The sequence below is a fragment of the Danio aesculapii genome, chromosome 21 (genome assembly GCF_903798145.1).
Source record: "Danio aesculapii chromosome 21, fDanAes4.1, whole genome shotgun sequence".
Lineage (NCBI taxonomy): Eukaryota > Metazoa > Chordata > Actinopteri > Cypriniformes > Danionidae > Danio > Danio aesculapii.
This window is the reverse complement of record NC_079455.1, coordinates 8,545,630-8,572,682: the sequence shown is the minus strand read 5'-3', so window position 1 is coordinate 8,572,682 and position 27,053 is coordinate 8,545,630. Positions and strand designations below refer to the sequence as shown.

The window sequence follows — 27,053 nt, the reverse complement described above, 5'->3', positions numbered from 1 at the left end:
GAACATAATTTGGCAACCAAATTTATCTACAATGTGTACAGGGCCTTAGATATATTTTTGAAATCACTTTTTAAATGTTTTGAAGTGTCACATTTTTGAGTGTACAGACTTTCAAAAATAGAATATGAATCTCTGTTTCAATTAAAAAGACCTTCAATTGTTCTATAAACGTGAACAAACGTCATAAATTTGTAACAAACATATTATAACCCTTTTATTTTCATTTAAACCTAATATTGAAGCTTGTCTCAAATATACTTTTGCAGAAATTTCAAGATTTCTGATATATAAGGGCAGTTAAAAAAATCATTGAAGCATAACGGTATATTTATATGTTGTTCTTACTTGTTAGAGTAAACCTCATAGATGCCAACTTTACCATCATCAGTACCAAAAGCCAGTGAGCCTTCTTTTAGTGGATGCCATGCCAACTGTAAGAGAAGTGGGCAAAAGTTACATTTATGACCTTGTTTATCCTTATACTGATGTTCACATAATCTTGGATCCAGCCTGTATCTACAACAGAGGATAGGTATGGTCATAGATGAATCGAGAGTGCAAGACTAATTCTTGCAAAGACCTCAATTACCTCTGCCCAATACATTTTGCAGAGAAGAGCTGGTCACCCAGTCTGAGCCTTGTTTTTTTTTCCCATGCTTTTTTTTTTCCTTCACAGTCGTCAATTGTTGATCTGAATTTAACTGATCTCAACTTCAACAGTGACATTTATACTAAACTAAATTGAACCCGTTTTAATTGAACTAGAACTACAGCAGCATTCTATCACTACTCTCCTACCTGCCTGACTTAATAGAATGTTCCATAATTTGAAATTGTATAGCTTTTTATTCTCTTATCTTCATCTACGTTAAGCTACTTTGACACAATCTGCATTATAAAAAAACGCTATAGGAATGAAGATGAATTAAAAATTTGATTTTAACAAAACTGAATGGTACTTCGAGAAATATAACTAAGAATTAAACAGATTTGACTCACAGCTGTGACTTTAGATTTGATGCCTTGCCAGAATGTCTTGATGTCATACTGGTTCTGAATAGACAAGGTGTTCCACACGCGGATCATACTATCACCGACACCTAGAGCCAGACAGCCTGTGCCCACTGGAGAAAAGCTGAGACAGTACACAAACCCACCCAGAGTGGGGAGAGTCCAACAACACTCCAGAGACGCCAGGTCCCAACACTTAATCTGAAATCACACATTCATATTGACAGATAAGTGTGGAGGAAGACAACAACTGGACCAGGAAGGTTTGAGATGCAGAACATACATAAAAAAAATTTGCTAGCCAACCTTTATTCATTATTTCTCAACATTTGTTTAAAAAGGCTTATTTATAATACATTTATTTAATGTGACCATGAAATTACATATTTTTTTTCTCTTTCAGCTTGGAGAATCTCCTTGCCATCACCCTAAACTTTAGCTCCATCCACAGACTCTCAATTGGATTTAAGTCAGGACTCTAGCTGGGCCACTGCAAAACTTTAATGTTTTTATCTGCTAACAATTTCTTCACCCATATATATTACAATTTAAAATAATTGTTTCTATTTTAACATTTTAAAATACAACTTATACATATGCATTCCAGTCCTCATTGTCACATTATTATTTTCTGCTTAATAAGAATTTATTTATCACTGTATTATTTAATTATGAGTGTGGAACACATTTGTGTACAGTTTTTTAAAGATGATCTTTAGGAATCAAAAGTCTACAGAACAGCATTTATCTCAAACTGAAATATTTTTAAAGGTCTTTAGTCACGTTTGATAAACTGAATGCATCCTTGTTGAATATATTAATTCACTTCTTTCTAAACAAACAGATACATACATAAATAAACAATAATGTATTCGGACCCAAAACGTTTGAACAGTGTATAATGCTAAGGAGCTTTTTGCTTTTCAGACAAATGCTATCGTTTTAAACGTTCTATTCACCAAGGAAATAAATGTCTATTATACTTTAATATTTATACGGTCTTTTACGCAAATTTTATCACGATATTGTATTTTTTTTATTTAATGCCATGTCAGCTTCACTGACTATCTTCATGCCAAAGAACAACTCAGAATAATACAGATACAAATCTACTGTAAATACAATATAAACAATTAAAAACAAACATCCACATTTCATTATATCAGGCTTTTAACATACATTTTTTTTATTTACATGTATTATTTAACTTTTTTTATGAAAGTAGTCGTCTACTTTTTTCCATTGCGAATTTATTACATTCAACCATTTCCTGTCCCATCCTGTTTTGTATTAAGCTTCCCCCACCCCCTGTTTTTAAATGAACACATAACTATGCTATATATTTTTATTTTACATATTTGACAATGATGATTTGATTCCATGATGAATGTCACATTCAAATAACATTGTAATAGCATACCATTACTTAAAATGTTTTAAAAGTAATAAAGGTATTTATCATGTGTTTTGTAAGGAGATTGATGAAAGTTTACAAGCACATACTAATGTAGAAAGTTCTCACCTCTCTGTCCATGGAGGTGCTGAGCAGAAGTTCTCGGTCTCCGGAGCGAAAAGAGCTCATGTTGAAGACGATCCGGCTGTGATTCTGTCCATCTGAAGAACTGCCCAGCAGACTCCACTTCTGCTTGCCTGACTTCATGAGATCCCACACTACGATTTCACCACTGCATTGAATCAATTCACATCCATTTATTAAAAAAACAATTGACAAAACATCCTCCAACTTGACATGCATTATTAGTAAAATACCCATGACATTTTATTTTCACATTTGAACATTAATAACTAGGGACACGCCAAAGTTTTGGTGGCCGTGAAAAAAAAAATCAGTTTTTGCCTCAAAAGAAAAAAAAAGGCCATTATGCACTTCCCAAAACCACAACCATCAAAATTCAGTGCGGTGGATTCACTGTCCCTCTAACCATAGAGATGTTTCCATTTAAAGATGCGATTTAGACTTACAGTGCATCTGGAAAGTATTCATAGTGCTTCACTTTTCCCACATTTTTTATGTTACAGCCTTATTCCAAAATTTATTAATTTGATTTATTTCCTCAAAATTCTACACACAATACCCCATAATGACAATGCAAAAAAATATATTTTGATATTGTTGCAAATTTATTAAAAATAATAAACCTGAAAAATCACATGTACTTAAGTATTCACAGCCTTTGTTCAATACTTTGTTGATGCACAGCAATTACAGCCTCAAGTCTTTTTGAATATAATGCCACAAGCTTGGCACACCTGTCTTTGGGAATTTTTGCCCATTCCACTTAGCAGTACCTCTCAAGCTCTATCAGGTTGGATGGGAATCGACGATGCAAAGCCATTTTCAGATTTCTCCAGAAATGTTCAATAGGATTTAGTTCTGGCTTCTGGCTGGGCCACTCAAGGACATTCACCGAGTTGTTGTGAAGCCACTCCATTGATATTTTGGCTGTGCGCTTTGGGTCATTGTCCTGCTGGAAGACGAACTGTCGCCCCATTCTGAGGTCAAGAGTACTCTGAAGCAGGTTTTCATTTAGGATGTCTCTGTACATTGCTGCATTCATCTTTACCTCTATCCTGACTAGTCTTCCAGTTCCAAACCATCCCCACAGCATGATGCTGCCACCACCATGCTTCACTGTAGGGATGGTATTAGCCTGGTGATGAGCGGTGCCTGGTTTTCTCCAAATGTAACGCCTGGCATTCACTCCAAAGAGTTCAATTTTAGTCTCATCAGACAAGAGAATTTTGTTTCTTATGGTCTGAGAGTCTTTCAGATGCCTTTCGGCAAATTCCATGCGGGGAGTGGCTTCCATCTGGCCACTCTACCATTCAGGCCTGATTGATGGATTGCTGCACAGATGGTTGTCCTTCTGTAAGTTTCTCCTCTCGCCACAGAAGAATACTGGAGCTCAGACAGAGTGACCATCGGGTTATTGATCACCTCCCTGAGTAAGACCCTTCTCCCCCGAACTTAGACGGCCGGCCAGCTCTAGGAAGAGTCCTGGTGGTTCCAAACATCTTCCATTTACGGATGATGGAGGTCACTGTGCTGATTGGAACTTTCAGAGCAGCAGAAATTTTTCTGTAACCTTCCCCTGCCTTGTGCCTTGAGACAATTCAGTCTCGGAGGTCTACAGACAATTCCTTTGTCTTCATGCTTGGTTTGTGCTTTAACATGCACTGTCAACCCTGGGACCTTATATAGACAGGTGTATGCCTGTCTAAATCATGTCCAATCAATTGAACTTACCACAGGTAAACTTCAATTAAGCTGCTGAAACATCTCAAGAATGATCAGTGGAAACAGAATGTACCTGAGCTCAATTTAGAGCATCACGACAAAGGCTGTGAATACTTATGTGATTTTTCAGGCTTTTAATTTTTTTTTTATAAACTTGCAACAATTTAAAAAATATATTTTTTCACATTGCCATTATGGGGTATTGTGTGTAGAATTCTGAGGAAATAAATTCATTTAATTCATTTAGGAATAAGGCTGTGACATAAAAAAGTTGAAAAAGTGAAGCGCTATGAATACTTTTTGCATGCACTGTACATACTTTACCCCTCTTTGTTGTAGTTTTACAAAAAAGAAAGATATTGAGAAGAACCATTGGCAGTAAAGTCACTTAGGTTACCCAGACTGTGTTCTGCTGTTCTTGCGCTATTGGGACAATACAATTGGTTAGGACAGAATAATAATTATTAATATGCCTATTATTTGTAGTATTTTCAATTTAAACTACCCCTTCAATATGTACAATAACAATATATATATATATATTTCAACAGCTGATGTGTGACACGATAAAGTGCTAATTTACATTATCACTGGTGACTGGTAATGCTTGAAATATAAACGTCATGTTTGTTGTCCTAAAATGCATCAATTACGTCAGGTTTCCGCTTTCTTGATTTTTCCTATGAATGGTCAGTCACTGAAATGGCCCCCCGCCAATTTGAGTTTGAGACCCCTGCTTTAAATTCTATTAAGTTTCCTTTTAATATAGATTTAATATATAGGCTAAACTGCGAGAAGAATAATACTACCTTATTCACCTGGTTAATATGCATTGAGAACTGTTATGGAACTCCACACAAGACAAAACCACGAGAATGATCAGGCACTAAAACAATAAACTTTCTAATCTGAGAAGAAAATCAGCTAGGAAACCAGTTGTTCAGGTTGTCTCAAACATGCATCCTGAGCCCCCCTCTTTGCCCTGGATTTTACCTTCTCCACTAGAGCAGCTCACTCACGTTTCATAAAGAATGTCTAAGTTTTAATATGGTGTATCTTGTGGATCTATATTCATATTTGGTGTCATTTAAAATGTCTCTGTGGGACTGGCAAAAAGGTCTTAATTTCACTGTAATATTTTACAATTTCCCTTATATCTGTTGATTTGGGTTTTGACTTGAATAAGATCTTTGCCAGATACTCCACTCCAGGGAAAATGGTCTTCACACCAACTTGTACACCCCGTTGCAGTGTTGAGTCTCTGAGCTCTGCATCAAGGCTTATATGTTGCAACATACTTCTACACAGTCAGGTATTCATCTCTAACTCTTAAATTGATTTTTGAATAATTGATGTTGTACAATCATGATTGGCTTATTTTGTTTAATTATGTGAATTGGATTGGAAAATCTGTGCCTGACAATTAAATGTAAAATTCTTGTTTAACTCTAATATCTCCTGAATTCTTTGTAACTAGTTGATTGTTTAGGCTGATGTTTCCGCAGCCTATGACCAGGATTGCTTATACACTCAGGCATAATGGATGGAGCATAGGCACAGCATTAGAGACCTGGTAATTTCTGACAATCACTGACTTCGTATGATATAATCCAGTAGCTAAATCAAACTTTCTTTATGTATGAGCAAGCATGGGGCACTCTTAATATTACTTAAAGGAAATTAGTTTACAGTTCTATCCTCTATCTAAGAACCAGAACTGGTTGTGTCCGTGAGCAGATGTAACTGGCCTACATACTGACTCTAAGCGACTTCGGGTAAACGATGAACTATTAACTGAAAATAAAGATTTATAAGATTAATTGATCTTATAATTAATTGAGCACAACCTATGAGGTGATCAGCTTGATTTAGATGAATTTAAATATAAATTATTATAAACTGGAGTCGGAGCAATATTCGGAGTTGGAAACAAATTAAAATAGATTTTAACTAATAAAAATATTTCTTTTCACAGGTGCTAAAAAGGCTTAAACGCATTTATCCTTCACACATGCTGTTAGTTCTGCCATAGGACTAATAGATAGACCCATACAATTTAACAAGGCCTACAAAATTACTTTATGTTATTTAATCAAAATAATTAATTATTACAAAGCAAATCCGTTTTTGCAGAATAATGCCAATAATCTCATTCCCCCAGTTAATATGCATTGCATGTTTAAAAAAAAAAACATCAATCTCTACAAAATTAAATTGTCAGAACTTCTAGTAAATTATTTGTTTTGTTAAGTTTTGTTAAGTCTCTTTTCTAAACAATAAATAAATAAAATCAACAATTCTCAGTTTATCCAGAATGGTGCAGCTCTATCTCCAACACAATAACCATTTATAGCACATCAACACAACCATACCCAAAACAGCTGGATACAATCTGTGAAGATCTCTCTTTCGGCCAGTGCACGGTCAGCCAGAGTCTTTCCTTCACTGTCGGATCAACTCCTGCTCCTCTTCTTTTCAGGAAGGGCAGTTTCAGGGTCATTACACCTGAGAGCAGACACACTGTGAGTAAAATGACACTGCACCTAAACGCTGCAGTAAACTAGTTTAGCTTAAGTTTTGAGTAACGAGTGTCTCCTTGTCACCTTTTCCTCTGGCTGTGCTCCATATCCGCATGGTCTGATCTCGACTACCTGAGGCCAAGTAACAGCCCACTTCTGCTCCTTCTGTCACCCCACTGCTTCCATCTGCAGAAGAGTCAATGTCATTTTATTCATTCAGGGGGTTTCAAACTATAAACACAAAATCTAAGGAGGAAATTCTAGAAAAATAAATGTGCTTTTCAATAATTTTATTTAACTTTCATATTCTCTTATGTCAGTTAATTGTCATATGACATGCAAGAAACAAACTGTACTTAGTGTTTAAGTGAACACCGTGCTGTTCTGTGATATTTTGATATCACTGTGATTTGTTTTATTAACTATGCTTTTTTTAATGTAATTTTTCCATCCACACACACACACAAAGACAGAGTATTTAAAAAAAAAAAACGCATAATTTTATTATATCTTGTTTTATTTGTAATAATTTATTTAAAAGCATGCCAAAATGTTAAGATATTCTCTGTGCTGAACATCAGAATGAGAATACATTGAATAAAAGGTTAATTATATTTTTATTTAAATAAAATTTTATGGTACAATAAACAAGTTTTCCATTCTATTGCAGTATATTTATACTATGTTTTATATTACATACACATGTTGCCTTTTTAAATTATTTAAAAATATATAAATATCTAAAATTAACCCTGGTTTTGATCCAATTTGTGATTGATGTCAACAAGCTCCAGCCATTCTTTTTCATACTTTCTGGCTTTGTCCAGCACTAAGCACTTTTTGGGCATCTATTTTAAATCAATTTATGATTGTTTTCTTTAAGATACTGAGCCATGTCCACTAGTAGCATTACTTTGACTTAATCCTACAAATGTTTGCTTGTCATCTTCAAAGTCAAATGCACTCGCCTTCTGTTTAATAATTGATAAAATGCTTATAACACTGAACTGGAAAAATCCTTCTCCACCCAGTTATGTACATTGGATGCATGATCTGATGCGGTCCATTCAAATAGAAAAGATTAGGTATACAGTTTGCGACAATACTGAAAAATTTGATACTATTTGGCAACCGTTCCTCTCACACTTCAAAAATGAAAAAAATTAAATAAATAAATATATATATAGCTGACCTTTTCTAAATTAATTTATTTAAATTAATTTATTTTCTACTGCTGTACCTTTTGTATATTTGTATTTACATATTTTTCTGTTTTGTTGTGCAGCCTAATATGTGTTACTTTTATCTATAATGTTAATTTATTTTTATATATATATATATATATATATTTATTGTGTGTATGTTTTGTGTTTTTATAATGTTCTTGATGCAAGAATATATTCAGAGACTTATAACTCAGAGAGAAAAAAAATGGAAACTAATTGTTTACTGCTGCTAGATTAGAACAGTTGCTGTCTTGACGTCAGTTGACACTAACTCTCTGACTGATATGCATCAATAAAAACAGAGTTAAACTAAAAATAAATATTTACATAGTTTAAAATTAATTTGTACTTCGGTCATTTTAGTACATTAACCTAAACTAAATAAAAAGGAAAATAATCCATTTGCATTTAGCTGAAACAAAAATATTCCAGCTAGAAATTATTATATTTTTAATTTATTGCAAATAGTTCATTCAAAAAAAATGTCTAAAAAACTAATTTCAACAAATAGGCTGTGTTCTTTTACTAATTAAACATTCTGATGTTCTGATTTAAAATATAATTAATAGTATGTCCTGATAATAAAAATTATTTAAGTAATGCCAAATACGCTGTTGTGTTTATTTATTTATTTTCTTAAAGAGAGAAAAAGAAAAAAGAACAAACATCCCTGCATATTATGATTTAACAAAACTCTTTTGTCTACCAAACTAAAATAAAGTTATGCAACTACATTAACATGCAGGGAAAACAGAGAAAGCTAAAAACGCCAAACCTCTAGTTTACCTGCATTGTCTTCAGATCGCCCATAAAGAGGCTCTTCTCTTGGTCGAGGACACCATGCCAGTGCGTGAATCTCATCATCATGACCTCTCAGCCTGTGAACCACCTCTCCTTTCTTACTGATGTCGATCACTGCTATCATTCCATCTTTATACCTTCAGGAAGAAGCATAGACAATGAGTCCTGGCTCTCTTTAGATCACAATTACTGCACATTATATGATGCTATAATGATTGTTTACCCCACTGCGATGAGGTTTTCATCGTGTGGAGAGCAGGATAAGCAGAAGATTGTTCGAGGTTCAGGAAAGAAGCTCTGGGTGTCGTTACTGCTGAACCAATAGCAAACCACGATGCCTTTCTCATCTCCGGTGACCAGCAGAAGCTTCTGTACTGGAGACCAGTGGACAGCGGTGATGGTGTTCTGTTCAAACACATTTACACTTGCTGATCATGCTGTGATATTTTACAGTTTGTTTATTTAATAATATAAATGGATGTTATATATTTTGCATTCAAATTTCCACCATTTGTATATAAAATAGTGAAGCATGATGATGTATTAGCCAGGCTAATTTTTTTACCTTATTTTAAAGAGATAGTTCACCCCAAAATCAGCATTTTCCCACCGTTCACTTATTTAAATATTTTTTTTTGTTCTGGTTTATACACAAAAAAGTTATTTTAAAAAATGCTGGAAACCTGTAACCATCAACTTCCATAGCATTTGTTTTTCCTCATCCTCAAACTGTTTTAAAACAAGTCACACACAGAATTTTAATTTTTGGGTGAAATATCCCTTTAACTCAAAATTTTCATTTTATGCAAACTTTAAGATTGTTCCAAACTCAAATGATTTAACCTTAAATTGGTCCAGTGGTTCAGGGCAACCTTGAGGGATGATTCCTATATTTTTTTTATTTATGATCTGATTGATTCTGTTTTCAAGGTGTGCAAAAAAAATCATCATTTAGATTCCTTGAGGTCAAACTGACATCGAAAATGAATGTGCATTTGCGTTTTTGAATGCATTTTTTAGATTCATTTGTCCAAAAGAAACTTTAAATCCATAATAAATCTGGAATGTTTGCATTTCTGCAATGGCCTGGGTCTAGAAAAAAAAAATCTCTCTCGTGTGCGTGCGCACACACACAGACACACACATGACCGCAACAGAGTACATTTTTAATGAAATTGGCAAAAAAAAAAAAAAAAAACATTGTACAAAACTGGCAAATGTTGCTAAAAAAAAAATGAAGCACATATACAAAAGCACAGGCGTAGTTGGCTTTTTTTTTTCATTTTGGCACATTGAAATTGGCTGTTGTTTTGCAAAAGTAACAACAACAAAAATACAAAATACAGAATTTTTATGTATTTTAGAATGTTAAAATGTATATGTAGTGAAAACATATCAAATTGTGAGGAAAAGTTTTCTAAAGCATCAAGAAATATAACTTTAAAAAATGAATGGATGTCTAATGGCCCCTGCTGGATATATGTGGAAATTGCGATTTCTTTTTTTAACATTAAATCTAAACGTTTAGATTGTGTAGTAAATGGATAAAACAAAAGTTCAAAATATCCCAAGGACCATTGGACCCTAAGGATCCTAACTGTGTATTTTTTTTCTGGGCCGATCTAGGCTGTGACACGAGCATGAAATGGTCTAGCTGACAAAAAAAAAAAAACATATAATATGCATATAAAATAAGAAAAAAACAAAAAAAACAAAACAAATGATGTGCATTTTCACATCAAAGCACATATATTGAAGCAAGTAAAGCAATAGGCTGAGAAAAGTACTTTAAAAACAATCTGTCAAATAAATAAATAAATTATTAATAAATAGAGATAAACAATATTTGTTGTTTTCATTCATTTCTTTTCTTTTCAACTTAGTCCCTTTATTATTCAGGGGTCGCCACAGCGTAATGAATTGCCAACTTATCCAGCACATGTTTTTATTTTTATTATTATTATTTAGTTCACTAGTTGATGGTGGAGGAGCAAAAATACTTGGCAGAATAAGTAAAAACCTTTGTGTCCTGCAAATATACTTCACTATATACACTCACCGGCCACTTTATTAGGTACACCTGTCCAACTGCTCGTTAACACAAATTTCTAATCAGCAAATAACATGGCAGCAACTCCATGCATTTAGGCATTTTGACATACTCAAGATGATCTGCTGCAGTTCAACCGAGCATCAGAATGGGGAGGAAAGATGATTTGAGTGACTTTGAACGTGGCATGGTTGTTGGTGCCAGACGGGGTGGTCTGAGTATTTCAGAAACTGCTGATCTACTGGGATTTTCATGCACAACCATCACCAGTGAATGGTCCAAAAAAGAGGAAATATCCAGTGAGCGGCAGTTCTGTGGGCACAAATGCCTTGTTGATCCCAGAAGTCAGAGAAGAAATGCCAGACTGGTACCAGCTGATAGAAAGGCAACATTAACTCAAGTAACCACTCGTCACAACTGAGGTATGCAGAACAGCATCTCTGATAGCACAGCATGTCTAACCTTGAGGCGGATGGGCAACAGCAGCAGAAGACCACACCGGGAGCCACTGCAGCTAAGAACAGGAAACTGAGGCTACAATTCACACAGGCTCACGAAAATTGGACAAGAGTAGATTGGAAAAACGTTGCCTGGTCTGATGAGTCTCAATTTCTGCTGCAAACTTTGGATGGTAGAATCAGAATTTGGCATCAACAACATCAAAACCATGAATCCATCCTGCCTTGTATCAATGGTTCAGGCTGGTGGTAGTGGTGTAATGGTGTGGGCAGGGGCGGACTTTGGGAATTAAGGGGCACCGACAAATGCTAGAAAGCCTATATTAATCATATAGCTCTTTTATAAATTTTCTATCATATGTTGTAAAATCTGTATATAACCATTAAAAGTAGAAGGGTCTGTTCAAATAAAATAACAGTGCCCAATGAAAATTAACGGCTGCCGATTCACCAACAGCAATTACTCAATTCATTTAGTTGGATTGACCGTGAAATAAATTAGCTTTGTTTTATTTACATCTAAATATATCAAAATGGCTAATTTAGTTTAAATAGTTGCAAATTAGTTAGGTAGAACTTGCTTTTTTATTAGTGAATGTGTTGCATTTGACTTTACATTAAGAAGATAAAGGTTCTGATTATTATTAAATTATGTTAAATAGATTTTAAATATTTTTAAACACACTATATATTTATTTAAATACTTTTTAACATGCAGTTTGTTTACAATAATAATCTACAGAAAAAAACTAATTCTAAAGAGAAGTAGAATGATTTGAGTATCAATGCTAGGGCCCCCAAATCAATAGAGGTCAAGTTGGTTTTACATTCGGATATTCAGACATTCTCCTTAATAATATAATTTCAGAAAAGTATTCTTTGCAAATAGGAAAATCATATTAGCAGCAAATGACTATCAAAGTACACCCTTGTTCCCAGTGAATTAGATAGTGTTAATGTTGTTTAAAAGTCATACTTGCATGCTAATTCCGATCGAATATTCAAAGTATGGTATGGTAAACAATATAGAGACTGCAAAATGAACGAATGTGCAAATATAAAACTTTAACTTTACCTCTATCCCAAATCACTAACTCTGCCTCTAGGTGTGGGGGATATAAGGGGGTCTAACCCAGTACTAGTAAGGTGTACCTAATAAAGTGACCGGTGAGTGTTTATTAAAAGAGGAATAATAACCAACAAAAACATGCATCATGACACAAATGTTACAGTAGGACACCCTTTTCAACAAGTCAGAACACTTAAAAGGAAGTAAAAAGCAAAACGTTGACTCACTTGGTGGACATTGTGCTCTTTCAACAGAGTTTTCTGCTCAGCGTCCCAGATTTTGACTTTCTTGTCATCTGAAGTGCTGCAACAAACGTGCTCCTGTCCTTCATTGGGGCAAAACGCAAACCCAGAAACTCTTTCAGTGTGTCCGGCGAGTTCACCTGCGGACAGAAAGACTTGTCAGATATGATTTCATATGAGTAAAACACTGAATCGAAGTCCTTGATCTCTTACCTGTGACTGCTGGAGATGCTGCAGTCACGTTCAGAAGATACACTGTATTCTTTGCTCCAAAACCAAACACCCCCTTGCTATTTATGTCACTGCAGCGGGAACAGTACCAGTTCGGAGAGGCTGGCAGATGTCTTTCGTGCATTATAAACAGCAAACAGCGTGTAAACAAATAAAAAACGTTATAATTCACAGATGATGGCAGTGAAATAACTTCTCACATGTACTCATGCTGCCGAAAACACACCGGCTGCCGAACATGGACAGCGTGTGTTGTAAAACATTATACGGAACGCGAGAAGGGACCATGTTATGAGTAAGTCAAGTTTTTGATTAAGACCAGCGTATTCGTTATATTTGTTGACAGAAATATTTCTAGACCTGATTTATAACTAGAATATTTTAGTTGGAACAACCTTAATGGTGATAGTAAACGTAAAATTGTAAACACTAAAAGAGACATACGCCGTAAAGCAGAGCGTCGTAACAACATTAGAATGATTCAAATCTGAGACTCGATTCTTTTATTTTAAAGAATTGGTTTATAAAATAATTTCGCGTATTTTTATAACACGTTAAAACGTTCGAGAAATGTATTTTAACATTATTTCTGAATGCATAAATCACATGATAAAACGTAATGCAAGGTAAACTAAAGCTTTAAATGTTGGTTTCAGCGGAGGTGTGAGTTCAACCGACTCACTAAAAAGTTCCGAATCAATAGAACGATTCGGATGTAGGTACTAATCAACATGGCGGCCTCCGCAGTGACATGGGCTGGTGAGTCAAATCTAATATAGTTTCTATTATTTTATATTTCCGCATGCAATTCGGCTGGCTTGGTTTAACTGACGATTATATCCACATTCCCGACAGGTTTAGCCGCCATTGGTCGTGCTTGTGGACATATTCGCTCTAGGTAAGAAAACACATGCAGTTATTGTGCAGCATAAAGGACACTGACTGCAATCTAGTCAACTCATTCAATTAACCGTGTATCAAAATACACTTGACTACTGAGACGAACAGCATTTCTAGGTATCAGAAGTGCTGTCTGATGTTTGTTTTGGAAGCAAAGCTCATACCATCTATTGATTTGTCTGTTTTAGGTTGCTTGGGTCTTCGTCTACGTTTTCTCAGGTGTCATGCCTTCACACAAGCACTGGGTTGAACAACAAAAACTGGGAAAGGAGGAATCGGATTGTATATCCACCACAGCAGAAAGATGAACCACGCAGACCAGCAGTTAGTAATACATTTCATTTAGAACAGCGTCACTCTCATCTGAAAAGAAAATTAACCCTAGGTTATTTTAAACTCTGGTTAACAGAATTCTGGATTCTTCTTTTATAATTTTTTTTAATTCTTATTTAGCCAGAGTGAACAACTGAGCTTAAGTTATTCACACACTTTTTAAATTTTATTTAATACTTAAGTGCTTCCCACAGGTTTGTGGTGGTAGCCGAATTGAAACCCACCTTTTACCCACAGTACATAAACAGTTAACTATATGCGACGAACAAAACATAAAGTAAAAAAAGAATAAATGAGCAATCCCATGTAAATATCAACCTTGCCATGAAAAAAAAAAGGTTTTCACCAAAATACGGAAACCGTTGTACCATTTTACAGTACTTTAGAAATACTCAAAAATGTCTCTGTCAGTGTTTTAAAACTATTATATTTCATTTATCAAAATCACACAAGTGGCAATATCACATCCATAACGCAGAGATGTCACATCCATAACGACACTTTTTTTCCTCATAAATGCAAAAATATAAATAAAAATCAGTCATGTTTCTTCTATAGTGAGCCGACTCTTTTCCTTTTGAATAACATTAATTCTTTTGGGTTGTGCAGTTTAATTCACAGAATTTCTACAGAGTAAGTTGTATACTGCAAACTCGCATACTTTTTTGGTCACATCCATTACGCATGTTTATTTCCCTCATTTAAAGTATAAAACATCTTTTTAGATTGATTTTTTTTTTTTCTGCTCCCATAACTCTGTGGTCAATTGTTCTGGAAAATAAACAGATCTTTCAATATAATGTTTACACATACTTTCTCTGTGAATTTATGTTTTGAGTTTTTACTCCAAATGTCACATCCATAATGCTGGAATTGCTCAAATAAAAAAAAATCCACTATTATGCTATTCAGGAGCCCTGTACACCCCCTGACAGGTAAAATCTGCTTCTCTCTATCTCTCATTCAAGTTCAGGTTGCTTTATTGGCATGACATTTTTTTTACAGTATTGCCATGCATTTTAGATGTGTAAAATATGTGATTTGTTGACATCAAACGAATAAAATTTACCACAAATGAGAAATAAATGACCGAAAAAGAGATAAAAACAGACAATGATATCTTTAAGTTAGAGTTAAGTTATAATAAGAATAAAATGTGTAGATTATTTAAATAAGACAAATGAGTTAATTACCAATTTCTAATGGTGTACAAATATTCTGCAGCCAATTTAGATAAAATTTCGACCTCTGAGTATTTAGTAATATTTAGTAGTATTTTATGAGTCGTTTAGATTAAAGAATTATTTATTTAAAGTCATTAAACACACATGTGCGCACGTGAGTGTTGTCAGTTCTCGCACACTCAGAACGAGCAGTATGCCACGGGTAAAGGAGAGAAGATTTTACACTACTTAGTTGCTTGCGTATGTTTGTTAATATTGCGTGGATACAAAGTGTAAAAGGATGATAATAAAAAAAAAAGAGTCAAAAACAAGTAAAAAAAAAAAAAAAAAAAAAAAAGTCACTAATTATACTTAGGCAGGCGTTAATATACCTGGGCGGCCCGCCCAAGTAAAGTCTATGTGTGGGAAGCACTGCACTTTGAAATAGGCATGGGATGACATCCGGTTTCAAGTTTTACAGCGGTTTGGTAAAGTCTAGGTTTTAAAACCGCCAGAAGTTTTTTTTTTTTTTTTCACGACTAGTTTATTTAGTTTTTAGCGCAACAATATCTCCAGCAGAAAAGGACCCTATACATAAAAAACTACTGTTTTATAATCTTTTAAATGTTTCTTAAAATAAAATATATTGTGTTCTATGGGGAAAAAAGTAGTTTTTCATTTAAAAAGAACATATTTTAGAGCAGTAATCACAATACTGTGATACTATAAATTGTGATTTTATTTATTTATTTATTTTTATCCAAGGTTATCATACTGTCACAATCTTATACCAGCCCATGCCTACTGTGTCATCATAAGCACAAGGTTAATTTCCTCATGTCAATGTCATTAGCTGTTTCCGTCCACCTATTTTATGCACATTTGGCACTATTGCATAGATAAATGCTTTACAGAAATGAACAGTAATGTTGAAAATGCACATAAAATACTTCTGCAAACAACTGAGTAGGATAAACCTTTTATCTGATGAGAAAAAAATAGCGTAAACTAAGATTTAAACAAATTAATGGAATAAATTCCAGTAAGCACATTAAAAAGATTGAGGTAAAGTTGGTTTTATATTTACACATTCGAACTTTCTCCTTAATTATATAATTTCAGAAAAGTATTCCTTGCTAGTTGTAAATGGTGAAATCATATTAGCAGCCAATGACACCCAAACTCATAGTCAAGTTAAATAGAGCTAAATAAGTCATTTCAGATCTAATATTCAAGGTAGCGTGGTAAATAAAATAAGTTGTTGTCACTGAACAAATGTGCGCATATAAAACTAACTTTACCTCAATATCAAAAAGACAGATAATGTGATAACAAAAATGTGCATGATGGGATTAATGAATATGAAACAGCAGACCGACCAATCTACACATCTGAAATGTTGTTTTGGTCTTTCTAAAGTCCCTCAGCCTAATTTCGTCAAAAAGTGGTTCAGTATTAATACATCCTAGAACTGTATTAAAAGGCTGCGCTTCCAAAAAGCAGCCTTGTGCTTTAAAAAGCCATGGCGCGCTCATTGCATTTCGTCTTCTCAGGCACAATTATTATATAAGAAAAATGCCCACAGGGGCTTAACAAGTTGATTAAAGACCAGAATCTCGACACATTTAAGTTACAATGAGTTTTTTAGTGAGTTGCTAATGGTCCAATTGGATTCAATGGTCTATGCTAAGCTAAGCTAAAAGTAATACCATTAGACACAAAGATCGGCTGAATAGATTCACAAATGGTAAAACTCAACTGTTTAACTCTAGGCAAGCTGTAAAATTAATCTCTTTTTATAAAAAGATGAAGTGTTTATAAATTATAAGTTGATTACTGGGTAAAGTGTAATCAAATGGCCTCATGTTTTTGTTTGTGTGTTTTAGGAGATCTGTCACTCCAGACGGCAGATCAAATACAGTAAAGACAAGATGTGGTACTTGGCTAAATTGGTGAGTGAGAAATATTTGTACAATGACCGTCACTTTGTAATGTGAAGAACTAATAAGCAGCTTGGCTCATTATATGTGATAAATCTGTTTTTCAGATAAGAGGTATGACCATTGACCAGGCACTCGTTCAGCTTGAGTTCAATGACAAGAAGGGAGCTAAAATAATCAGAGAGGTAAAAAAACTAAATCTGATATGACAAATATAATAGCATTCATTCATTCATTTTATTTTCGGCTTAGTCCCTTTATTAATCTGGGCACGCCACAGCGGAATGAACCGCCAACTCATCCAGCACATGTTTTACGCAGCCCCTTCCACCAATACACACCAATACACACTCATATACAGTACACTACATGGACAATTTAGCTTACCCAATTCACCTATAGCGCATGTCTTTGGACTTGTGGGGGAAACTGGAGCACCCGGAGGAAACCCACGCGAACATGGGGAGAACATGCAAACTCCACACAGAAATGCCAACTGACCCAGCCGAGGCTCAAACCAGCGACCTTGTTGTGAGGCGATTGTGCTAGTCACCGCGTAATCCATGAATTAATGTTCCATTGTCAATCATCTCAAGACCAATATATTTAAGTAATAATGAAACCTATTCTGACCTGTACTTAAGTTACCTAAATGTTATGATTTTGTAAGTATTAAAATTTATCGCTGTTAATAGGTAACACCTATCCTTTGAAGGATAGCGGAAAAGAATAAAGCTTTTAAAGGACTATTAATTAGTTTTAAGCATATTTTTACTATTAAAGTTCTTGTCAAATTTAAATTAAGGTTTTTTTTAGATGATAGTAAGAGTACGGTTAGTTTTAAGGATGTCTACTTGCTAGTGTGATCCAAAACCGTAACACAGTCTGCATTTAGAAGACAAATATATACCTCCAAAGCTTGCAGTTTGTCACTTCCGCCTTAATGGATCACCTTTTTTTTTTAAGTCATACTTAAGTTTCTCATCAAATCTTCTGACTAATCAAATGCTCTTTAGCATCTGACATGCCTCACCCCTTCAAGATGCTTTTCATTTGATGTGCTTGAGCTCAACTTGCACTGGCTGAGCTGTGATTGAAAACTAAATGCTATTGGCTGTTTTTTTTAAAAAAGGGGAGGAGATCTCTCCTCCTTTTTCAGTTGAATTTACATCAAACATTTCAAAGCACTTCACAGGACTTTAAGTACGGTTACATTTGACATTTTTACATTGTAACTATTGGAACATTTTAGTGTCTACTGTAAAAATGTTTATCTGTGCCACACTTAAGTCTGTTTTAAAAGTTATAGTAAGTTATTTTGGCATTTGTTTGTGTCAGGTTCTTTTGGAAGCTCAGGACATGGCAGTCAGGAATCACAATGTGGAGTACAAGTCAAATCTATATATTGGTAAGTTGCAAAAATTACAACCACATTAGTATTTTTTATTGTCTCTACAATAGTGAAGTAAACATGAGTTTAAGCACTTGAGTATTCAACTGTACTTCACATTAAACTCTAGAATGGCCTCAGAACATTTGGGATATAGTAGGACTAAATGAACTCTTTCTTGTGCCTTATAATAGGCTACCTTCATGGCCTAGTTGGCTTATGAACACAGAAATGGCGCACGTGCAAGATCGGATTTGGATCGCTACCAGCTGGCCGATACCCGATCCAGTAATAATATGCGGTATCGAACCAATATCTGATCCAAGTATCGGGATCGGTGGATTCCTATTAAAAAGTCTTAATCGCGTTTTTACAAGGTCTTAAATTTTGTTTAAGCATTGTCCAAAGTGTTTGACTCCAAAAAAAACATAAATATATTTATATTCTTTCTAATATTCCTCCTATATTAATTAGAATATTAATATAAGATGTGCTCGACTCACGTGATTGGTTCAGGCTGGGGCGCGTCTGGCCAAGCTCCCTTTTCCGAGTGATGTTGAGTAATTTGCAAAAACGTGGGAAAGTGATGTGACGCTCTCCACATGTAGCAAATCGAATAGGCGAAGCAGATGGCAAAATGGGAAAATCTAAAGGCTCGTACACACCAGGATGCTTTTCGTTTATCGTCAGCGTTTTTCTAGATTCAAACCCAAGCAAATTATTATTATTATTATTATTATTATTATTTTATTTTTTTATTTTTTATTTTATACTGCCGTTGAGCAGAAGAGTTTGCAATATCACTCCTTGACGTTAGATGGCGCTACACAAATTAAAGCTTTTGACACCCACTTGTAACACAGAAGAAGACCGAAAGTTGACACGATTGTTGTCAAAGAGCTTAGAATCAGTGATTCTATGCTCTTTGTTGTTGTTAAAATTACTGGCAATTCGAACAAGCATGGATGGTTCAAGCAGCAGCTGTAGCGATGAAGAAATAATTATTGTTCACCAGTGCAATAAGCAGCTCCATGTTCATATCACTTTTGGGCATCTTCTTCCATGTGTGCTTGCATTGACAGTTTTGTGCTTGAGCGCCTCCAAGTGTTGTTTACTGTAACTTCAGCAGCTCCATGCACGTGAACAAAAGTGCCAATCTGATTGGTGGAGAAGGTATTGACGCGGTGCGTCAGCAAAAAAACGTGAAAAAAATGACATGCCTGGCGTTTTGCACGTTGGTGTGCACGATCACATTAGCGCACTTTGTTTAGTCAGGAGGCGTTAAACATTGATGGAAAATGCAAGCAAAAAGCGTCTCTGTGTGAAAGGGCCTTAAGTTTGCATACTCCTGGTTGAAGAGAGACAAGTTTAAACAGTGGCTGAAGCCTGTCGCTGAAAACAACCACATAAATTATTTCTTTAAGTTTTGTTTCCTCTGAACTTATCTGAGTTCTGTTGCATGGTTGTGCTCCACTGATTTATTTAACTACTACTTTGTTTATTAAGTTAAAGGTTTGATACTGATTAGAGCTTGAAGTGGCGATGAGCTCTTTAAATATTCAGAGAAGGTCTTTTAAAAAGTCTTAAAAAGGTATTGAAATTACCTTTAGGATTGCTGCCTATACCCTGTCAACATTTCTGTTGGCTGTAAATAATTGACAATTAAACTTTTTGACAGGTAATTCATTTTTAACTCATGAAATTTTGAGCCAAATGTTTAGAGACCCAACCAGAAAACACATTTTGTTGGAGGAAAAAAGTATTGATGTTTTTCCCATTTATTCGAACAATTCTTTATTCTGACTTCAACAGCTGAGTCGTACTCGGGCAAGGGAAAATACCTGAAGCGAATTCGCTATCATGGACGTGGCATGTTTGGCATCATGGACAAAGTGCATTGCCATTATTTCGTGAAGCTCGTTGAGGGGGTCCCACCACAAGTGCAGACCAAAACTGGATTCGACCAGGCCAAAGAGTACGTGGAGCAACTGAAGAACCGAACGATTATTTACTCGCTGTAGTTGGAAGTAGTACTTGATGTATTGTTAAAGCGTTCTTGTAAATAAAATAAAACTAATCACACAGCTTATTTAATCATGTGCTTTGTCATGTACTTTTTTAAGTTGAAGTGATATCACTTACAGTTTAACTTTAAGGTCAGTATTATTACCCGTCTTAAGCATTTTTTTATTGTACAGAACAAACCACTTAAAAAATTATTTGCCTAATTGACCCTTCGCTAAGCCTTGCCATTAGTTACCGTTGTTACGCCTGTCAAGCTTTCGTGTTTGGCACGTCAATTACAATATGTATGCACTGGTGTCAGACATTGCCATGGTTATAATTAGTCAATTTTGGCAAACAGGTGAGATATCTGAGAAAGCCAGACAAAAAAGGACTGCAGTATGCATTACAGGGGTATATTCACCACATAATACGCAACCGATTGGAAAATAATTAAAACAAAATTGAATCTAGGTTAGCCTAGCCGCCTCATAGGCTGACCATTCAACAGCTTAGTTTATGCACAGGAGGAGAGGTGAAATTAAAAAATAATCTAATAATTACAAAATTTAACCATAATTTCTCCTTTTTTTTTTTAGCCAAAAAGTCTGATAGATTAATTGTTGTGCAATGAAATATAGTGTTACTAACTGACGAGGAAACAAGCATGTACAGTGCTTCTACATAATTCATTCATAGAAAGAGCAGCCAGAAAGGGAAAATTGATGGATTTGTGCCAAATATTAGCATCATTGACCCATAACAATGTACAGTAGCTATAACTGTCAGTATGTTTGTGTGCTTTTTATACAGTTTCTATTCTAATTTGCAGTTAAGTGAAAAAAAAAAATTACAATCAATGTATAAATAGCAGAAGTGAATAGATTTTCCCTATCAGCAAATATTAATCAGAAACTGAATATAAAAGCAGACACTAACCTGCTATAACACTGTCACCAATGATTAAATCTCTAAAAGACGAAAGAAAACATAGATGAATTGTAGCTCTGACATAGACACGAGGGTTATAAATGACTGAAAAACAGCTGCGGGTGAAGTATATTGATTGATCACAAGTGCTCAGATTGTGATCACTTCTCGGTTTTGTTCTGTCGATATGTAATTTCTAATAGTCATAGCTTGAAACAGATGGAAAATTACTGTTGTATGACTACTATTGCGAGGGTTTAAATGAAGCAGTGATCATAATATCGAGCGAAAAAAAAAAAAAAAAAAAAAAAGAAAAAAAAAGCTGTGAAATATAACCTGCTTTTTTTGTAGGAAACACAGTTTAGTTCTTTCAGAGTAAGAGGTGTGTGAGTTATTGCCGTTTATCACTGAATGAGTCAGAAATATTGAAAACAAAACCAATTTAACCCCGCTCCTTTAGCGCCCCTCACACAGCTTGATCCATGCTGGCATTTCTCCCTTTGGGTTTTAGGTTTTGGGAAGGGAAAAAAATTTCGCCACCCCATCTAAACTTTTAAGATACCGGGTATCAGATTTGCTCAATCCATATGCACAATGATTTGGCTTGTTTCCCTCGCTCGAAAGCTTGACAGACCGCCTGCACGTAGCTACGGTTGCTGATTGGTGTGTGGTGGTTTTCGGGTGTGGCTTAGCGAAGGGTCAATTACCCTAACTTGTCCAATTAACACAATTAAGCCTTTAAATTGGACTTTCAGCTGAATACTAGTACCTTGAAAAATATCTAGTCAAATATTATTTACCGTCATCATGGCAAAGATAAAATAAATCAGTTATTAGAAGTTATAGTTATTAAAACTATTATGTTTAGAAATGTGATTTTTAGAAAAATCTTCTTTCCATTAAACAGAATTTGGGGGAAAATATATTCAGGAGGGCTAATAAACATGAATATTAATGTTGGTACCCACAATTGCGCTAAAAGCATCAAGTTCACTTTAAAAAGTAAATCCATTGTAGCTTGTAATGGTTACGTTGACTTAAAATTATTAAGTAAATGAATTGCATGCATTATTATAAAAAATTAAGGTAACGGGTTTACTCCAATGACTGTAAAAAATATGGACGATGCGACACCGCCTTTTCCCATTGAACGCTTTGAAGGCAAAACGCCTCAAGACGGGCACAAACTGTCGCAAACACTGCTGAAATTGGAGCCTGGGCATGCGCAGAAGGAACTACCAGATGAAGCCAGAGGCGGAGCCATGGAAATAAGCTTCCAACCAAACGCTTGTACGTCAAATCAACCACGCCCCCCGAACTTTTTATCTGACCTTCATATCTGCACTATAACAAAGGCTCGCTAATATAAATATAAATACTTACATTTCAAAGCACGTAATAATACATGATTTATTAAAAACTGTGATGTGAGCTGTTATAATTTAATAAAAACTATATGTTGGACTGCAAAATAAACAATCTTTCATACGATCTAGCCTAAGTTAGACTCCGCTATGAGCACAAAAAAATTTCTCTTATAACAGGTTGATGGGATTTCTCTTCATAGGGGTAGAAATATCACTTGTAAAATATGAACAATAACATATAAACAACACTTACATTTTAGAAAGGCTTTTATTTTTAATTAACCGGACTCAAAATATACACACCATAGATAACCATGCGGAAAAAAAATCATGCGTTTAAAAGATAAATACAGCAAGATTTCTAAATATCAACAGGATATTTACACCCCATCCCTGCACTATATAAAATAATCCTTATCGATTTGTACAATAAATTTAGCAGTATTGATACATCAACTGACGGCTATCAGTTGCTGAACATCGCTTCTATATGTTTATAATTTTTTTAACGTTTTCATTTGGTTTATTCAATGCCTTAATATGTGACAAAGTGGAATTTACCTTTATTTTAATGTTTATTAGGAGTTTTCAAATTAAAAAGCCAACAGTAAATGATGTATATAAATAATATATAACATTTACAGCTCTATTTGTTGTACAAGATTCTGTTTCTAGAACATTAATATTTTATAACAGCAAATTCAGTAGATGAACTCAATAACATGCCCAAACTCAAAATGTCAGAGATGTCCTGTAAATCAAGTTCTAAAGGTTCTATATAGGACCATTTTAAGGGTTCATTAAATAGAACCCCAAATAGTTCTTTGAATTCAAGTTAGATGATTCTATTTAGAACCATTTAAGGGTTCTTTATTTATTATTGAATTAATGTTAATAATTATTGAATAAAAAATATAAATAAAACCAATCCAGAAAATTCTAATTGTTAAAATTTATTCAATTTACTTCACAAAATAATTTTTAAATAATATTTAAAATTGCACCTCTGCATACTTTGTATAAGATTTACCTCTAAACATTTTACATTTTATTATTTAATTAGTAAACATAATTAACAGCTTAATGGCATTCAACAATCTAATTCTAATGATTTCACTTTTTAATAGTTTCGTAAGCTTGTTTACTGATTGAACAAATACAAAACAACTTTTAAACATCTCTAAAATGAAAAAATATATATATATCAAAATGCAGATAGAATCAATACACAAGCATCTATTAAATAACACTGCAATTTCAACAAGTTGATGGTACATGTATGTATTGGTCATGGCGACATCTATTTTATACATAATTTTCAATGAAAGTCATTGAAGAAAGTGCTTAATGGCACACAAAACATTGCAAAATGATTAGACAAAACACTGCAAACAGCCATTCCACAACCTGTTGCATGTCCATGTCTGTCGTCTTCTTATAACGTAAATAGTTTTGCCCATGGGTGGCACGGTGGCTCACTAGTTAGAACTGTCACATCACAGCAAGAAGGTCACTGATTCGAGTCCCGACTGGGTCAGTTGGTGTTTCTGTGTGGAGTTTGCAAGTTCTCCCAGTGTTTGTGTGGGTTTTCTCTGTTTGCTCCGGTTGCCCCCACAGTTCAAAGGCATGTGTACGGTATAGGTGAATTGGCCATAGTGAGTGAATGTGTGTAGGTGTATGAGAGAGTATATGGGTGTTTCCTAGTGCAATTAAACAAATAAATTGTGTGTGTGTGTGTGTGTGTGTGTGTGTGTGTGTGTGTGTGTCTGTGTCTGTGTTTGGGGGCATTTAGGGTGTAATATATTGTGTAGTTACCTTCTGTGGTTTCCTCTGCTGTTCCAATGAGACTGGCATAGAGCACTTCCTTCTTTCCTTCCCTTCTTTTGGGCCCTTTTAAAGATGTTTCTCTGTTCTTCATTAAGTCTTTCTATGCAGCATCCTAAATGCCAAACATTTTGTTTACTTTGTGTAAGTTTCCAAATGACACATTTTTAGCAATACAAGTTTTTTAAAGTCACCACTAACTCAAGGTTTCATTTGTAAACCGTGCAGCGATGCATTTTCAAGACCGATATGCACAAAGTTGATTAGAAATACAGTGTATTATATTTTCTATTCAAACTGCAATTCATTTGTTACAAAATTTCATGAAATTGACATTTCTGAGTGACCTGAATTCAGTATGTACATTAAATAAAACAATACAATTAGAATAAGAACAAAACAAAATAACTCTATATCAAATAACATACATCATATTTGGCAGATACTTTTATCCAGAGGGACTTAGATTGTGTTTAATCTATACATTTATTAATATGTGAGCCCTGAGTGTGACGGTCACCAGAATCGTGCTCAGTGAGGGGAAACCGCCCAATATGGCAACACTGGTCAATGACGACACCAGAGGGCCTTTTATGATTATAGTTTTAAATAAATTATTAAACCATAACAACATGGTACTGCAGTCTAAATAAACTGGTTATTTTATTTATTTCACAAAATAATTTGTCAATAATGTTAAATATTAAGTATATATAAAATAGAAGTTATATGCTAATGTACAAACCTGCAAGAAAAAAATCCCATCATACTGTACACTGATTAAGTTTTTGACCACAGCATTCATATTATTAGGTTTTGACTCAAAAAGCTTTGTCTCTCTGTTATAGCTTATAATTATTTTATAATCTTTACTATATAATTATGTTATGAATCAAAAATTATAGAACCATTTTAATCAAAGACGTTCTTTGCACTCAAAGGGATCTCAATGGAACCATTTATTGGGTAAAAGAGTATAGAACCTTTTTTTTTTTTGAGTGTACAAAAAGTGCCATGGGATTTTTAATGACCACAGAGAGTCAGGACCTCAGTTTAACTTCTCATCTGAAAGACGGCGCGCACTGACAGTATAGTGTTCCCTTCACAATACTGGGTCATTAGGACTCATACAGACCACAGATTAAGCACCTCCTTCTGGCCTCACTAACACCATTTCCAACAGCAACCTAGTTTTCCCATGTGGTCTCCCATACAGGTACTGACCAGGCTCAGCCCTGCTTAGCTTATGTATGTATGTATGTATGTATGTATGTATGTATGTATGTATGTATGTATGTATGTATGTATCTATGTATCTATCTATCTATCTATCTATCTATCTATCTATCTATCTATCTATCTATCTATATGTATATTTATCTATCTATCTATCTATCTATCTATCTATCTATATGTATATTTATCTATCTATCTATCTATCTATCTATCTATCTATCTATCTATCTATCTATCTATCTATCTATCTATATGTATATTTATCTATCTATCTATCTATCTATCTATCTATCTATCTATCTATCTATCTATCTATCTATCTATCTATCTATCTATATGTATATTTATCTATCTATCTATCTATCTATCTATCTATCTGTCTGTCTGTCTGTCTGTCTGTCTGTCTGTCTGTCTGTCTGTCTGTCTGTCTGTCTGTCTGTCTGTCTGTCTGTCTGTCTGTCTGTCTGTCTGTCTGTCTATCTATCTATCTATCTATCTATCTATCTATCTATCTATCTGTATATTTATCTATCTATCTATCTATCTATCTATCTATCTATCTATCTATCTATATGTATATTTATCTATCTATCTATCTATCTATCTATCTATCTATCTATCTATCTATCTATCTATCTATCTATCTATCTATCTATCTATATGTATATTTATCTATCTATCTATCTATCTATCTGTCTGTCTGTCTGTCTGTCTGTCTGTCTGTCTGTCTGTCTGTCTGTCTGTCTGTCTGTCTGTCTGTCTGTCTGTCTGTCTGTCTGTCTGTCTGTCTGTCTGTCTGTCTGTCTATCTATCTATCTATCTATCTATCTATCTATCTATCTATCTATCTATCTATCTATCTATCTATCTATCTATCCTTTTTTTTACTTTTCATCTGCACCAAGGCCCACGGCAACTTCCTCCTATAATGTTTCCTCAACCTGCAAGTCTTTATTTTACAAATTATATAGATCCTACTGCATGCTTCTCAAGCTCTATGAGGAGTGTTATTCATGTTTGGTGCACTCAAAAGACAATCGCCTGTGATATGTCATTTTGTTTTTGATGGTCAGCAAGATGTAGGCCTATAGTTATAATCA

The 27,053-nt window shown here is 34.5% G+C and overlaps 2 protein-coding genes across 2 annotated transcripts in view; one reads left to right on the top strand and one right to left on the bottom strand.

Annotated features, from left to right (window-relative positions):
• gemin5 (gem (nuclear organelle) associated protein 5) overlaps positions 1 to 13,104 on the bottom strand; it is a 50,464-nt gene extending 37,360 nt beyond the window's left edge. Inside the window, exons 1-9 of the mRNA XM_056446870.1 lie at positions 12,849 to 13,104; positions 12,621 to 12,775; positions 9,040 to 9,221; positions 8,802 to 8,953; positions 6,874 to 6,975; positions 6,643 to 6,775; positions 2,534 to 2,696; positions 1,000 to 1,212; positions 346 to 431 (exon numbers count right to left, since the gene is read on the bottom strand). Coding sequence (XP_056302845.1) covers positions 346 to 431; positions 1,000 to 1,212; positions 2,534 to 2,696; positions 6,643 to 6,775; positions 6,874 to 6,975; positions 8,802 to 8,953; positions 9,040 to 9,221; positions 12,621 to 12,775; positions 12,849 to 12,990 — 1,328 coding nt within the window. The 5' untranslated portion in view covers positions 12,991 to 13,104. The remainder of the gene's footprint in view (positions 1 to 345; positions 432 to 999; positions 1,213 to 2,533; positions 2,697 to 6,642; positions 6,776 to 6,873; positions 6,976 to 8,801; positions 8,954 to 9,039; positions 9,222 to 12,620; positions 12,776 to 12,848) is intronic.
• Positions 13,105 to 13,562: 458 nt separating this feature from the next.
• Positions 13,563 to 20,686, top strand: mrpl22 (mitochondrial ribosomal protein L22). The gene is made up of 7 exons (XM_056446978.1): positions 13,563 to 13,625; positions 13,722 to 13,764; positions 13,955 to 14,090; positions 17,149 to 17,214; positions 17,310 to 17,387; positions 18,541 to 18,610; positions 20,405 to 20,686. The coding sequence occupies exons 1-7, from the start codon at positions 13,598 to 13,600 to the stop codon at positions 20,611 to 20,613; spliced, it is 630 nt and encodes a 209-aa protein (XP_056302953.1). The 5' UTR covers positions 13,563 to 13,597; the 3' UTR covers positions 20,614 to 20,686.
• Positions 20,687 to 27,053: the final 6,367 nt, after the last annotated feature.